At 41.6% G+C, this 14,685-nt stretch overlaps 1 protein-coding gene across 4 annotated transcripts in view; it reads left to right on the forward strand.

Moving 5' to 3' along the window:
• bahd1 (bromo adjacent homology domain containing 1) overlaps positions 1-10,351 on the forward strand; it is an 81,047-nt gene extending 70,696 nt beyond the window's left edge. For all 4 annotated transcript variants that reach the window (XM_063052723.1, XM_063052729.1, XM_063052715.1 and 1 more), the window contains 3 exons: positions 3,322-3,401; positions 7,475-7,566; positions 9,395-10,351. In XM_063052723.1, coding sequence (XP_062908793.1) covers positions 3,322-3,401; positions 7,475-7,566; positions 9,395-9,581 — 359 coding nt within the window. In that variant the 3' untranslated portion in view covers positions 9,582-10,351. The remainder of the gene's footprint in view (positions 1-3,321; positions 3,402-7,474; positions 7,567-9,394) is intronic.
• The last annotated feature ends 4,334 nt before the right edge of the window (positions 10,352-14,685 follow it).

Raw genomic sequence — 14,685 nt, forward strand, 5'->3', positions numbered from 1 at the left:
GAAATTCACAGAGCAGAAGTCAGTGCGGCCCTGTCTCAAAATGTTTGGGGTGCTTCTTCACAGTGTTGCATAGTTAATAAAACTATTTTGGATGCATAATCACTAGTGTGGTGAGCACAGCAGACATTTCACAAGTTCCCAGAAATGCCAGTGCAATGACCTGATAATCTCCCTTATTGATGTTGGTTGAAGAGTGAAAACTGGCTGGGATACCAGTGAGAGAGCTCCCTGTCTGTTTGGTGAATCAACAGAGCAGAGGCACTTTAAGAGTTGCAGTGCCATCATTCTGCAGTGGATTAACAACCTAAATCTTTGGAGTAAAAACACAAAACAAGAGCAGCAGTCTGCCACAAGTCCCTCAAGCCTGTTTTGCCATTAAATAAGGTCATGGCTTATCTGTATTTAACTTTACTCAGAAACTACCAAATATCAAATATTTGGATGAAAGTTCCCAAAGGAGTTTTTTTTTACTCCATCTTTAGACATGTATGGTTTGTTGGTCTGATTTAGCGTCTTGGATAAACAAAAGAAAAGGCAATATTGTTGCAACATTGTGTGTGTTCAAGTTCAAGTTGTCATTCAACCATACATGCATACTGATGAATACAGCCAAAAGAAAGTGTTACTCCAAGGTGCAAAACACAGTGCCAACAATCATACACAGCCCAGGCACACATAGCACGTGTAAGATAGCAGTAAAATACAGTCATACAGAAAAATCAGTCCGAGTCCCCGAGTGGCAGTCTGCAGTCGAACACAATACTGCTTGTCTGCAGCCGATTAAGCACTGTGGGCCAGCACAGGGTCCAGCATGGACACCATGCCGTGCTGCCTCCAGCACTCTGGCAGAGCGGCCAACTCCAACACTTCACCCTGGGCGGCTGCAAACGGGCACCACCACTGCTTGAGGCCTAGTCCTTAATACAACCGAGGATAGTTTCCCTGCTGTTTGCCAATAAACCAGTGAATTGTATTTGAAGCATTCTATATCACCAATGTCCAAGGGGGTCCTGCGATCACAAGACAAGCAACGAAGATGATCACTCGCTGTTGGACTGCAATGTCCAGCAGGGTCTTAGGATCATAAAAATACATTTAAAAAAAAGACAATAACACCTTTAGTTGACCTTGTAGACGCCACTATGTCCAAGCACACTGCCATCTTACCAGAAGTGGAGTGTGTGTGTGTGTGTTGTGTGTGCTGATTTTACAATCATCTTAGTTGTCCGTGTGTTTATACATGCACCTGTTTCTGAATATTTGTCAGCAAGGAAACTCATGATATCAATCACAGAGGTGCACTGATGTGCTTATGACAGAACATTGAAAAGCCCATTCACACAAGTCTGGCGCAGGTGGTAGGTTTGGATCAAAATGAATCATATGTCATTAATGTAACTCCTGATCTATCGAGTAGTTACAGATAATTGATGCATCTGTCACAGAACTTGGATTATAAGTGGATGCTGACCATGTGATAAAAGCTGATAAAAGGATGGTGTAGCGCAAAACATGGACTGAATAAGAAATGGTGGATGGAACAGATCTCTACCACAAGTGAAATGGTACATCACCAGACTGCATTATGTAACAGCATTCCAAGATCACAAGGCATGTCTTGTGCAAAGATGTATATGTTGTGCATTTTATTCTCTGGAGATCTCCATCTAATCTTGGGTGGAGCTAAGTAGCAACTTGTCATTTTTGTTAAATACACAATTGTTTTGTATCTTGAGTTCCCATTGTGGTAGTTTGGTGAGTGAATGAGGTATAAAATTCTGAGTGATCCCCGACTGATCATTTTATAGAACTCAGCAGTTCTGTCAACAATCAATAGAACTATGGGCCATCCGTCTACATTTGGGCTTACCAAATGGTTGTGCTTGTTACTCATTTTCTATTCTCAAAAATGCATTAGCCACATCTGGATTCCCAGTGGCCACCACCATAGGGATTTGTTCTTCCCTGCTTTCATTCCAGCCATACCTTTCAAAGTAGCAGTGGCCCTGTGGCTAGTTTAAGGATTGAACTGTAAACCTTTATCTTTATGATTTAGATAGTTTAAAAAGAATGCTGCATAACAGTTTCATTAGTAAACTGCTTTAAACTTGCACCAAATCTAGTTCCTATTTCCTTTATGTTCATGATTTTTGGACTCGGGTGAAGGAGATCACCAGGAGATCAGCTGTTTCTGAGATACCCAAACCACCCTGTATGGTACCAATAATATTTCTGTGTTCAAAGTCACTTAGATCACATTTCTTCTCCATTCTGATGTTTGGTCTGAACATCTTGACCGTGTCTGCATGCTTTTATGCATTGAGTTGCTGACAGGTGATTGATTAGGTATTTACATTAATGAGCAGTTGTAACTAATAAAGTGGCCATTGAGTGCATGTCTCTAGCGGCAGTCAGTAGATCAACCGGGAATTTGCAGATCTAGTCTTTGTTTTAATAAAAACTCTGTGTAGAATGTCAGTTATTACATGTGTGGAGATCAAGGAAAATTATGAGTTGCAGATGCAGTTTGGTGTACTGATTTATAAAATACAGCTACACAAGTGGTGAGTGATGTTACATCTGTGTAACAGTCCCTGCCTTGTATCAACATACATTTGATCTTCCTCTCACATGGATCTACATAGTGCTAGATTTGCCGCCAAAATTATTGAATACAAATATTTTGTGAAAGGTTACATGGGGAACTGCATGCATAGAGCACTCTCCACTGTTTTAAATATATAAATAATTTCTGATCTTGTGATTGGAGTGGATGCATTTTCTTCGATTTGAGATGGATTACAGCTGTCTAGTTTTCTATATTTTTTAATGTAGTTGTCAAGGATGAAGCTTGAATTATCCGCACAGCTGAGTTCCCTCAATGGGGTAATAGGGGTCTTTGCTGAAACTTGTAGAGACTAGAGGTCTGACGCAACAGAATGGCTTCTCAAGTCACTTTAGAATCCAGCTTGCAAACTAGACAGGACTGAAGCAACAATGGCAAAAATGTCAAATTTCTCTCAGTAAATGTTAATTGTGAGACCATTTGAGTTTTGAGAGTTTGATAGTTTTTTAATAAGTGAATTTATAGTCCCCAATTCATATCATGGGACTTGGACTAAGTTTGCTAGACAACTCAAAGCAAACCTACCATAGCAGCCCAGCAGCCCCTATGCAACAAACCCAATATAGTTGTTTGCAGGGGTGTTTATCAAATCCCTGGAGGTACCTGAAGTTGCCAGGTCTATTGTACAAGTTTGAGTGGTTATTGTAGCCTTCACCTGAGTTTGCGCTCACTAAAGTGTTACTTTCTTCTTGTAGGGGAACTCATGATGAGCCTTTACTGGTACTACAGGCCTGAGCACATCCAGGGAGGCAGAAATCCCAGCATTCACTGTGAGGTGAGCATCACCATCCTTCCCTACAAAATTAGGCAGTCCTTTCTACATCTTCTCCCTTAACCTCTTGCTCTTTGCCTTTGACCCTATTCTGGTCTTTTCTCCTTATTCTATCTCTTGCTCGTTGCCTTTTGCAATATTAGTGTCTCTCACTAGCACCGGTCTTGTGTCTTGATACGTGGTGGTGTGACTACTTGAACTTTATTGTGCTTTTGTCTTGGCTTTTTTTTAGGTGGTTATTGCTTTTTGCTTTATTGCTATTACTTTCGCTGTATAATGAAATGGTGTTTAACGTAAACCGAGTGAAGTCAGAGGAAGAATTGGACTTTCCTTGTCCTGTACCACATATAGCAAGGAGGTTAACATACTAATGAATTGGAAAGTATTATAGGTCATTAACTGTAACCATTTTTGAATACAGCAGGGTTATGAGCAGATGAGCAATGAATGACAGGTTTATATAGTTTAGCTGCTGCTTTTCATGGGACCTGAGAGAACCACTTTGCCTCTGGTGTAAGTAGGCTGAAACAAGGCAGAAACTGACATGCACCAATTCACTACTGAAATCTTGACTTTCACGTAAGGTAGTGGAGCAAATAGGGGTGACAGGGTGGAGCTATGTCTCTAATGAAGGAGGTGTAAGGCTCTCCTTCCCTCTGCTAGCCTGCAGGTCACCCTTGGGCAAGGTGTAGCACTTGCCTAGGTCTCAATCATGATCAAGGGAAGCCATTGGAGCAGCTGGTAGATGGTCACATGAGCAGCTGGTGCATAATCTCAAATTCTGGTTATGTGACCACTGACACCAGGCAGACAATCTCTAAAGAGTATTGATAATGGCTGGGGTTACCCATCTTGTAAGTACACTGCCCAGAAGAAGGCAATAGCAAACCACTTCTGTAGAAATATTTGCCATGAACATTCATGTTCAGAAGACCATGATCGCCCACGTCATATAGCACAACGCATAATGATGAGTAAAGCAGACCGTGGGGCAGAACACAGCAAACTGAGGAAAACACTAACTCTCTCCCAACTCACTGTGTGTTGGCTCATGGTAGTTAGGTGCAATTAGGGACAAAGCCCGTCTTGATTCAGGGTCCTGACCTGAAACAACTTCAACAGTTCCTTCTCCACTACAACCCCATCACCATTAATATTGTTTGACCAGCTGAGTTCCTCTAGTAATTTGTTGCTCAGATTCCAACATTTACAGTTGTTTGTCTGGAGAATAAATGTCTTTAAAAAGAAAATCAAAATAGAAGTAGATTTGAGGCATTTGGCCCCTTGTTACCCCTTTCCTGTGCAATTTCCATGTTCCTTGATAACTTTGTAGCCCCCTGGAAAGACTCGGGGTCGCTCAGCTCGCTGTCGTCTAGGGAAACAGCCCTCGGCCCCACCAAACTGGTTAATTAGTTTGTGTGGATGCTATGTGATGTACCCCACCCCGCCCAAATAACAGACAATACACCAGATACGATTAAATGAATTACAGTTTATAGATATTACTGGAACTATATAATTAATAGAGATAAAATATAAAAGGAAAATAAAAGGTGCCACACTTATCAAAGTTCAATCTCTTCGTGCACCAACAGTTGGAGCTCAGGACCCTCCTTCTTCACCCTGCGTCTCCCCTCCGACCACCTCGACCTGCCGCCTGGGACCAACAACGGTGGTCGACCAGACGCTCCACACGAGTCTGTCTCCGTCTCCTCTCCTCGCCGAACACCCTGGACCTCGGACTTCTGTTTGGGGTCCGACCCTGTTAGCTGACTCACAGCACCTTGTCCATCCTCCTCCCTCTCTCTCTTGCCTTCTGCCCAAAAACCTGTGCATCACAATAACTTACAGACACACAGAAAGAATAACATCTATCCCAATTGGTTCATTCACCCTCAGTAACATAATCCAAACAAACTGCTAGCGGGAGGACTTTCTCAACAGTTAACATAACAAAGAAGCCATTTTAATTAGCCTACGCAGTAACATAAAAGAAGATACCCCTTACAACCTTAAATCAAAAAGCTCTCAACCCCTGCCGTGAATGTCCTCAGCAACCAAGCTTCCACAGTCTTGGGTAGGAACTCCAAAGGAATTAATAGGCAGGATAGACAAAGGAGAGTCTGGATGTTGTTTACTTGGATTTTCAGAAGGCCTTTGACAAGGTGCTGCACATGAGGCTGCTTAACAAGATAAGAGTCCATGGTATTACAGGAAGATAGTACTAGTCATGCCCTTTTCTCGCTGTTACCATCAGGAAGGAGGTACAGAAGCCTGAAGGCACAAACTCAGCGATTCAGGAACAGCTTCTTCCCCTCTGCCATCCGATTCCTTAGACATTACCTCATTTTTTAAAATATAGAGTATTTCTGTTTGCACGTTTTTTAAATCTATTCAATATACATATACTGTAATTGATTTACTTGTTTATTATTTTTATTTTATCATTTTTTTCTCTGCTAGATTATGTATTGCATTGGACTGCTGCCGCTAAGTTAACAAATTTCACATCACATGCCAGTGATGATAAACCTGATTCTGATTCTGACCATGGATAGAAGATTGGATGACTGGCAGGAGGAAAAGGGTGGGAATAAAGGGCACCTTTTCTGGTTGGCTGCCGGTGACTAGTGGTGTTCTGCAGGGATTGGTTTTGGAACTGCTTCTTTTCACGTAATATGACAACAATTTAGATGGAATTAATGGCTTTAAGGCCATGTTTACAGATGATACAAAGATATCTTGAGGGACATGTGCTGAAGCAGAGTCTAATGAAGGATTTAGATTGGGAGAATAGGCTAAGTGGCAGAAGGAATACAGTGCAGGGAAGTGTATGGTCATGCATTTTGGTAGAAAGAATAAAGACAGAGTATTTTCTAAACAGGGAGAAAATTCAAAAATCAGAGGTGCAAAGTGACTTGGGACTCCTCGTGCAGGATTCTCTAAAAGTTAATTTGCAGATTGAATTGGTGGTGAGGAAGGCAAGTGCAATGTTGGCATTCATTTTGAGAGGATTAGAATATAAGAGCAAAGATGTAATGCTGTAACTTTATAAAGCATTGGTCAGACCATACTTGGAGTAGTGTGAGCAGTTTTGGGCCCCTTATCTAAGAAAGGATGTTCTAGCATTGGAGAGGGTCCAGAGAAGGTTCATGAGAATTATTCTGAGATTGAAGCGGTTAACATTTGAGGAACATTTGATAGCTCTAGCCTGATCTTACTGAGTTTAGAATACTGAGGGGATGGGGCCTCATTGAAGTCCAAAATATTGAAAGGCCTGGATAGAGTGTATGTAGAGAGGACATATCCTATAATGGGTGAGTCTCGGACCAGAGGACACAGCCTCGGAATAGAGGAACATCTATTTAGAACAGCGATTCTGTAATTCATTGCCATGGACAGCTTTGAATGCCAAGTCATTGATATTAAAAGCAGAGATTGATAGGTTCTTGATTAGTCAGGGTGAACAGTGAGAATAAATCCGTTTGAGAGGGATAATAAATCAGCCCTGATTGAATGGCGTAGCAGACTTGTTAGGCCAAATGACCTAATTCTGCTCCTATGTCTTATGGCCTAAACTTCAAGGTTCTCTAAAGAATTTTTTCCTCCTATCAGTTTTGAATGGTAAACCCCTTATTTTGATACTGACCCCCACCTCTAGATCTCCCAGCTGGAGAAACACCTACCCCGTCATGCCTCTTCAGAATTTCATACATTTCATTGAGCCATCTCTTTCATCAGTCTTTCAAGTTTGTAATGGAACCTTGATCTTTTTTTCACACAGGGAGTCCACTCCTGAAGAGCTTTGAATGTACTTTATTACTAGCAAAAATGGGCTCTGCCCTTGCATGACAAATAAAACTAGATCTTATTTACTCAAAATAACAATTCTGAACAGGCCTAGCTCCCTTTTTACTACAAGGGGGAAATTTCATTGTTGCTGGTAAGTGCACTGTTACTCTTTTGCTGCTTACCACAAGTTCCTTTGAAGTTGTGATGGCATCTTGTTTGAGCTGACTGAGACTGAATACATCAGTAACTTCAGGTTTATTAATTTGTGTCTCCATCCCCACCAGAATGAAATCTTTGCTTCTCGGCACCAAGATGAGAACAGTGTCGCCTGCATTGAAGAGAAATGTTATGTGCTGACTTTCTCTGAATACTGTAGGTGAGTAACACTGGGCTTTCCAGTTCTATGGCCAATGGAAAAGACAGTGGTTCAAAAAGGTGCTCAAAGTGGATCCTTAAACGTAAAGTAGTAGCTAATAAATGGAATTAGAGAGACACCATTCCTTAATGGTAGGGGACCGTCAAGTCAAGTAGGGGACCGTGCGCAATTCTGATTTGATGGAGACGGATGTGAGAGTATGGAGGAACATCTGGAGAAACCTCTGAAATGCCTGCTTCACTGCCGCTGCTACTGTGTGGTAACCGTAATCTCTGGAGCAGAAGGCCCTGAGTCCTCGGCTTTGCTTGTTTCAATGGCTGGGGCTAGGTCGAAGGCGCTCGACAGAGGATGGCGCTCCGGAGGGAGGCTGTATTGGAAGGGTTGGTCGGAGGCTCAAGGTTTTCAGATGGACGGACTTGGTGTCGGCTGTGGTCGGCTGCGTCCAAGGCATCGGCGGTTGTCGGTGCCTTGGAGGTTTATGGCAGGAAGTTTCTTCCTTTTGCCGCCTGCTATTGGGGACTCGGGAGTCAATCGGGACTTGAGACTTTTTTACCGTGCCCGTGATCTGTTCTTTATCAAATTATGGTGTTGCTTTGCACTGCTGTAACTATATGTTATAATTATGTGGTTCTGTCAGTGTCAGTCTTTGGTTTGTCCTATTTTTCTGTGATATCACTCTGGAGGAACATTATCATTTCTTAATGCATGTATGCATTTCTAAATGACAGTAAAAGAGGATTGAGTGTTCTCATAAACTAATCTAATCTAATGGCTGGAATAGGGAACGGAGTATCTCATAACTGGATAAAGTCAATATATACATGTACTGAAAAGGAAGTTGGGTAAAATCAGAGGATAAAAGAAACATGGAAGTAAAAGAACAGAAAGAGGTGGATGATCAGTCCCAAGAAGATAACCAGATAGGAACCAAAATGGAAGGGGTGGTTAGATGGGTGTCTTGTGTGTATTTTTTTTTCTTTGTATTTGCACTGCCCTTGGCCACACTTTTACATGGGAAGTAGGTCACTCCACCTCTTGAGCATGATTTACTCTCAGTTATATCAAGACTGTTTTAACTTTATGCACTGACCAGCAAAAAACATAACATCCTGAAGGGTCCAATTGATTCCCATTTTAGAGACCTCGAGGGAAAAGATTATATCAATTTTCCCTTCGTCATATGGAAAAGGTCTTCCTGATTTTGCTTCTGAACAACACAGCAAATTTTTTTCTCCCACAAATTCTGCAAATTGGAAATAATCACTAAATATATATCTTCCTTGCTGTTTGTTGTTTTAAAAACCTGGGATAGATCTTCCATCCTCAATTTTAAGCCCAGCATCATTATGATGAATCTGTATTGTACCCGCTCTAAGATCAATGTATCTTCCTGACCCATGGTGTTCAGAATTGAATGCAGTAGCCAGATGGGACTTGACCAAGGCTGGCATAACAATCATCACCTTGTCCCTCTGAGATGCATTGAATGAAAGTTGTTAATTGTCTGCAAGTTTGCTTGCAATTGGGGCTTTGACGTGCACAGGTAGGCTCTGATATAAGATGCAGGAGATTCTGCAGGTGCTGGAGATCTTGAGCAACACATAAAATGCTGGAGGAACTCTGAAGGTCAGGTAGCATCTATGGAGGGGAATAAACTGTCAACATTTCTGGCTTATGAAGAATGAAGCCCCAAGTGTTAGCATTTTTTCCCCTCCATAGATACTGCCTCCAGCATTTAGCGTTTATTGCTCTTGTACAAAATGTTACTGGTGTAGAGTCCTTTCGGACTTGTCATTCTCATTCATCTTCTCATCTTGGCTTTCCACAGATTCTGTGCCTTGGCAAAATGGCGAGAGGAAGGGTTTCCTGATCAGAGGCTAGTGGTACCACCTTCTGAAGAGTATTCTACACCTTCACACCGCAAGGTGCCAGAAAACACAGATCCTGATCTGGTGTTCATTTGCAGGCACGTTTATGACTTTCGTCATGGCCGAACTCTGAAAAACCCGCAATAGTTATGGCACTTCCCAGATTCCAAGAGACCTCAGGTGTAAAAAAAAAATGAGCACGCAGCAACAGAAAGAAACCAGAATGAATGGATTTTGACTGGAGATGTAATTCCACAAAGCCTTCCTGATGGACAACTGATACTCTTACCTTTGCCTTATGTACATAGATTAGATGAATTTTTATGACCTGCTCAATTGACTGGATACCAAAGGACAGTGACCGACCTGAAGACTGGCTCCTGAGAAATGGTGCTAGTTTCTGCACTAACCAATTCAACTGTCATCGCAACACTCGAGTCACTTTTCTCATCCTCATCCTTCATCACCACTAACAACGGGTCCCATTTCCCAAAAGATTGCTGATGCATTTCACAATTTCTATCCATTAAACGCAGCGACAAGAGATATTGCACTTGTATTCCAAACCAATTTATTTCTCAAATGACCTTTGCCCAATTTCCAAGCTGGCCATCAGTGAATGCCAGCACTAAAATGTTTACGTCTGAATTCGGATATCATTCCAAATTCTTTCTCTTTTTTCTTTATTTTTAATTATTATTTCAAAGAAAATTGCTTATTGGAATTAAATTTCAAAAATGTATTGACTTTTGAGGAAGAAAAATTAATATATGATTTAAGTTTGATAGCTATGTTTGAAGAGACCTTTTTAAAAAAAAATAGTTCTTTCTCTACTGATGTTCTGATGTTTTCACTTGAAAGGTTTAATAATGTTTGAAGTGTTAGGCCCATGGTCAATAGAATTAAAGATGTTTCTTGAGGAACTATAGTTTCTTAGTTTTTTGGTCTTTAAAAGGAGTAGCCTATGCATTTGTCATGCTCTTCACTAATACTTCTGCCATTATTCAGTGCCATGAGTTCTTATTGAGAATTGCCAGAATCGCAAGCTCTGGTCATCTGATTTAAAATGGACATCAGCCTCTGACAGATTTCAGCTAACCTGGCATCAGAGTGTCACCAGCGACCTGACTCAGTTTTAAGGCACCAAGGAAATAGTCGATGTTATTTTCTAAAGAGCCATTTGCAATACCTTGAATCATTTTGTAGACATTAAAAATACTTCAAATAAAAGGCAGAAGATGCCTGGAATGACAGACATCTAAGAGAAATGAAGGTAATGTATTGGGTGGACTTGGAAAAGCAGGTTTTAAAAATTGACGAGAGATCAGCAATTAGATGAAGGCAAAAGAGAACATGGTATTGGGGATCACAGTGCAAGCTAAATGGACAAGCAATAAGAGATGGGTTGGAGGTATTAAATTCATTGTCACAGCAACTGTCTTAGAAATAGACCAATCTGGAAGACTGTGGAGCACCTTATTGAAAACTGAAGTAGTGGTTCACTGGAGCCTGAAACACAAGACAGGGAAAGGATGTGAAGTTACAGTGACCAAAAGCGCTGGATTATGCTTGTAGACCGAGCAGTAATAATTCACAAAACAGTCAGTCCATATTTGATTTCCCCAGGATAGAAGTATTGTGAATAAGTAAATTGAAGGTTGTGAAATTAAATTGCTAATCTGCAAACTGGGGGAACATGGTAGCCTTGGACTACAGAAAAGATGGGAAATAAAAGAGCAAGTATTTTGTACGCATACTACTTGTACAGAAAGAAAGGGAAATAACTAGCAATGTAGTTGTACCGCAGGTGACAAAGAAAGTTGAGTGGTGTGGAATGTTCTTCAGAAAAAGTACAAGGAATAGTTCTTCAAAATGTGAGGAATGGGAGTGAAAATTGGATCATGGGTTCACACAGGATGTAGAGGCTTTTAAGGAAGAAGGTGTCAATAAAAGAAACCCTATAATGTATCTGACATGGAATACAAGATGTGAGCAGTTTAAATGCAATGAATTGAGAGTTCTCTGCATACAGGAGCAGCATCAGTTGAGGAAAGGGCCGTTAGAAGTATTAGTGGTGCAGTAAGAACATACAAAGAAGCAAGGTGTTGAATCTTCACTGGAAGTAGGGTAAAAACAAGAACCTGTGGGGTAAGTCTTGTGCTTTCGATTAATATGCAGGTGTATCTCAGAAAAGAACATAGCAAAAAGGAGGAATCAAGCAAAGGGAAGGAAACATGGAAATAAAAGCAAAGTTGACACCTTTAAATTGGGAGGACAGGAGACAGCAGCAGTAGTCCTTCACACTGCGTAAGGAGGGAAAGGTAGAGAAAAAGCCTGGACTACGGATAGGAAAGAAATGTTCTACATGCTACAGAGAATGTAAACTGTTTAAGTCCCTACTAGTTGTTGGTGAAGGAGCAACTGTTGCAGCTCCTGAGATTAGAAAAGAGTTGCCAGGGATCAAGGAGGGGTAAGTGAGAGACATGAGCATACCTGCAAGTGAAGAAGAGAATGGTCCGTTTGTAAAGTAGAAAGGGGGGTGGGGGAGGGGTGGTGAGGAGATGTGGCCTGTAGTGGGATCCTGTTGGAGCTGGCAGATGTGTCACTCAGTATGCTGGATGTGGAAACCATTTGGGTGCTAGGTCAAAACCAGGGGAAATCCATCTCTTTTCTGCCTGAGGGGTGAGAACAACTGCAAGATGTGGAGGAAATGTACATCCAGTGGCCACTTTATTAGGTATAGGACTGGAATCCAGTGTGGTCTTCTGGAACTGTAGCCCATCCACTTCAAGGTTTGACGTGTAAAATGTGGTTATTTGAGTCACCCTCAGCTTCCTGTGAGCTTGAACCAGTGTGGCCATTCTCTTCTGGTCACTCTCATTAATAAGGCTTTTTCGCCCACTTAACAGTGGGTGTTTTTTGCACCTTTCTCTGTAAATTCTAGAGACTTGTGTGTGAAAATCCCATAAGATCAACAGTTTTTGAGATGCTCAGACCACTCTGCCTGGCACCAACAATCATTCTGCAGTCAAAGTCACTTAGATCACATTTCTTCTCCTTTCTGATGTTTGGTCTGAACAACTGAACCTTTTGACTCTGTCTGCATGCTTTTGTGCATTGAGTTGCTGCCACATGATTGGCTGATTAGATGTTTGCATTAATGAACAGCTGTACCTGATAAAGTGGCCACTGAATGTACAGTGGCATGCAAAAGTTTGGGCACCCCGGTCAAAATTTCTGTTACTGTGAATAGCTAAGCGAGTAAAAGATGAACTGATTTCCAAAAGGCATAAAGTTAAAGACGACACATTTCTTTAATATTTTAAGCAAGAAAACTTTTTCTTTTACAGTTCTTCTTCTTTTACAGTTTCAAAATAACAATAAAGGGAAAAGGCCCAAAGCAAAAGTTTGGGCACCCTGCATGGCAGTACTTAGTATCACCCCCTTTGGCAAGTATCACAGCTTGTAAACGCTTTTTGTAGCCAGCTAAGAGTCCTTCAATTGTTTTGGGGGATTTTCGCCCATTCTTCCTTGCAAAAAGCTTCTAGTTCTGTGAGATTCTTGGGCCGTCTTGCATGCACTGCTCTTTTGAGGTCCATCCACAGATTCTCGATGATGTTTAGGTCAGGGGACTGTGAGGGCCATGGCAAAACCTTCAGCTTGCACCTCTTGAGGTAGTCCATTGTGGATTTTGAGGGGTGTTTAGGATCATTATCCTGTTGTAGAAGCCATCCTCTTTTCATCTTCAGCTTTTTTACAGACGATGTGATGTTTGCTTCCAGAATTTGCTGTTATTTAATTGAATTCATTCTTCCCTCTACCAGTGAAATGTTCCCTGTGCCACTGACTGCAACACAAGCCTAAAGCATGATCGATCCACCCCCATGCTTAACAGTTGGAGAGGGGTTCTTTTCATGAAATTCTGCACCCTTTTTTTCCCCCGACCTATGCATCGTTGAGAATCTGTGGATAGACCTCAAAAGAGCAGTGCATGCAAGACGGCCTAAGAATCTCACAGAACTAGGAGCCTTTTGCAAAGGAGAATGAGTGAAAATCCCCCAATCAAGAATTGAAAGACTCTTAGCTGGCTACAAAAAGCGTTTACAAGCTGTGATACTTGCCAAAGGGGGTATTACTAAGTACTGACCATGCAGGGTGCCTAAACTTTTGCTTCAGGCCCTTTCCCTTTTTTGTTATTTTGAAACTGTAAAAGATGGAAATGAAAAAAGTTTTCTTGCTTAAAATATTAAAGAAATGTGTCATCTTTAACTTTATGCCTTTTGAAAATCAGTTCATCTTTTACTCGCTTAGCTATTCACAGTTACAGAAATTTTGACCAGAGGTGCCCAAACTTTTGCATGCCACTATCTATAAGAGCTTTGTCAATGATGGAAGAGGGGAAGCCATGCTTCCTGAAGAACCCAAGAGGAAAACCTCATCTTGAGTATAGATGCAACTAATGGAGAAACTGAGAGTGGGGAATAGTTTCCGTACAGGTGGGAGGAAGTATAGTTGAAGTAAGTGTGGATTCTACTAGCTTATGGTAGATATTGGTGAATAGTTTGTTTCCTGAGAGACAGGTCCAGAAAAGGAAGAGGTGTAAAATGGTCCAAGTGAATTTGGGCAGGATGTAAGTTGATGGCAAAGGTAATAAAATTGAGTTCTGCAGAAGCACGGTTATAAGTGTAGCAGAGAAAAAATTTGAGGAGGGCTACCAGAGTAGATTTGAAGGCTGTTCCACATAGTCAACGAAAAGACAGGCACTGCTGGGGCCCACGTGAGTGTCCATGAATACACCTTTGATAGGCAGATTGTGAAGTTGAGGTGGTTGGAACCAGAGAATTGGCAGTAATCAAAATAATGTAAAGCTTTGGTGTGCAGTATGTAGATAGGAAGAAACTGGGTAAGGGGGAGATAGAATAGTTGAGGTATGAAGAGATGCATTTGGTTGGGCAAGAGCTGGCAGAAGCAATAGGTCAACCAGCGCAATCCTTTTTGTGGATTTTGAAAGAAGGAAAGGGCTACGTCAGGCTGGAGACAGTGGGTGGATCATGTCCTGAAGCATTGAGATTTGTAAATGTCCAGGAGACAGTGATCTTGTGTTTGTTCATGGAGTCTTGGCTTCTGGAAGTCAGTGTGCCAGACTACAACAGCTCTCCTGTCTTATCTGCAGGTTGGGATTGGTGTGAACTGAGTGGAGCACTGCATATTGGGAAGTGAGTAAGCTTGGAATGGCTGGGGGAGTTAACGC

This window comes from Mobula hypostoma, chromosome 1, assembly GCF_963921235.1.
Source record: "Mobula hypostoma chromosome 1, sMobHyp1.1, whole genome shotgun sequence".
Lineage (NCBI taxonomy): Eukaryota > Metazoa > Chordata > Chondrichthyes > Myliobatiformes > Myliobatidae > Mobula > Mobula hypostoma.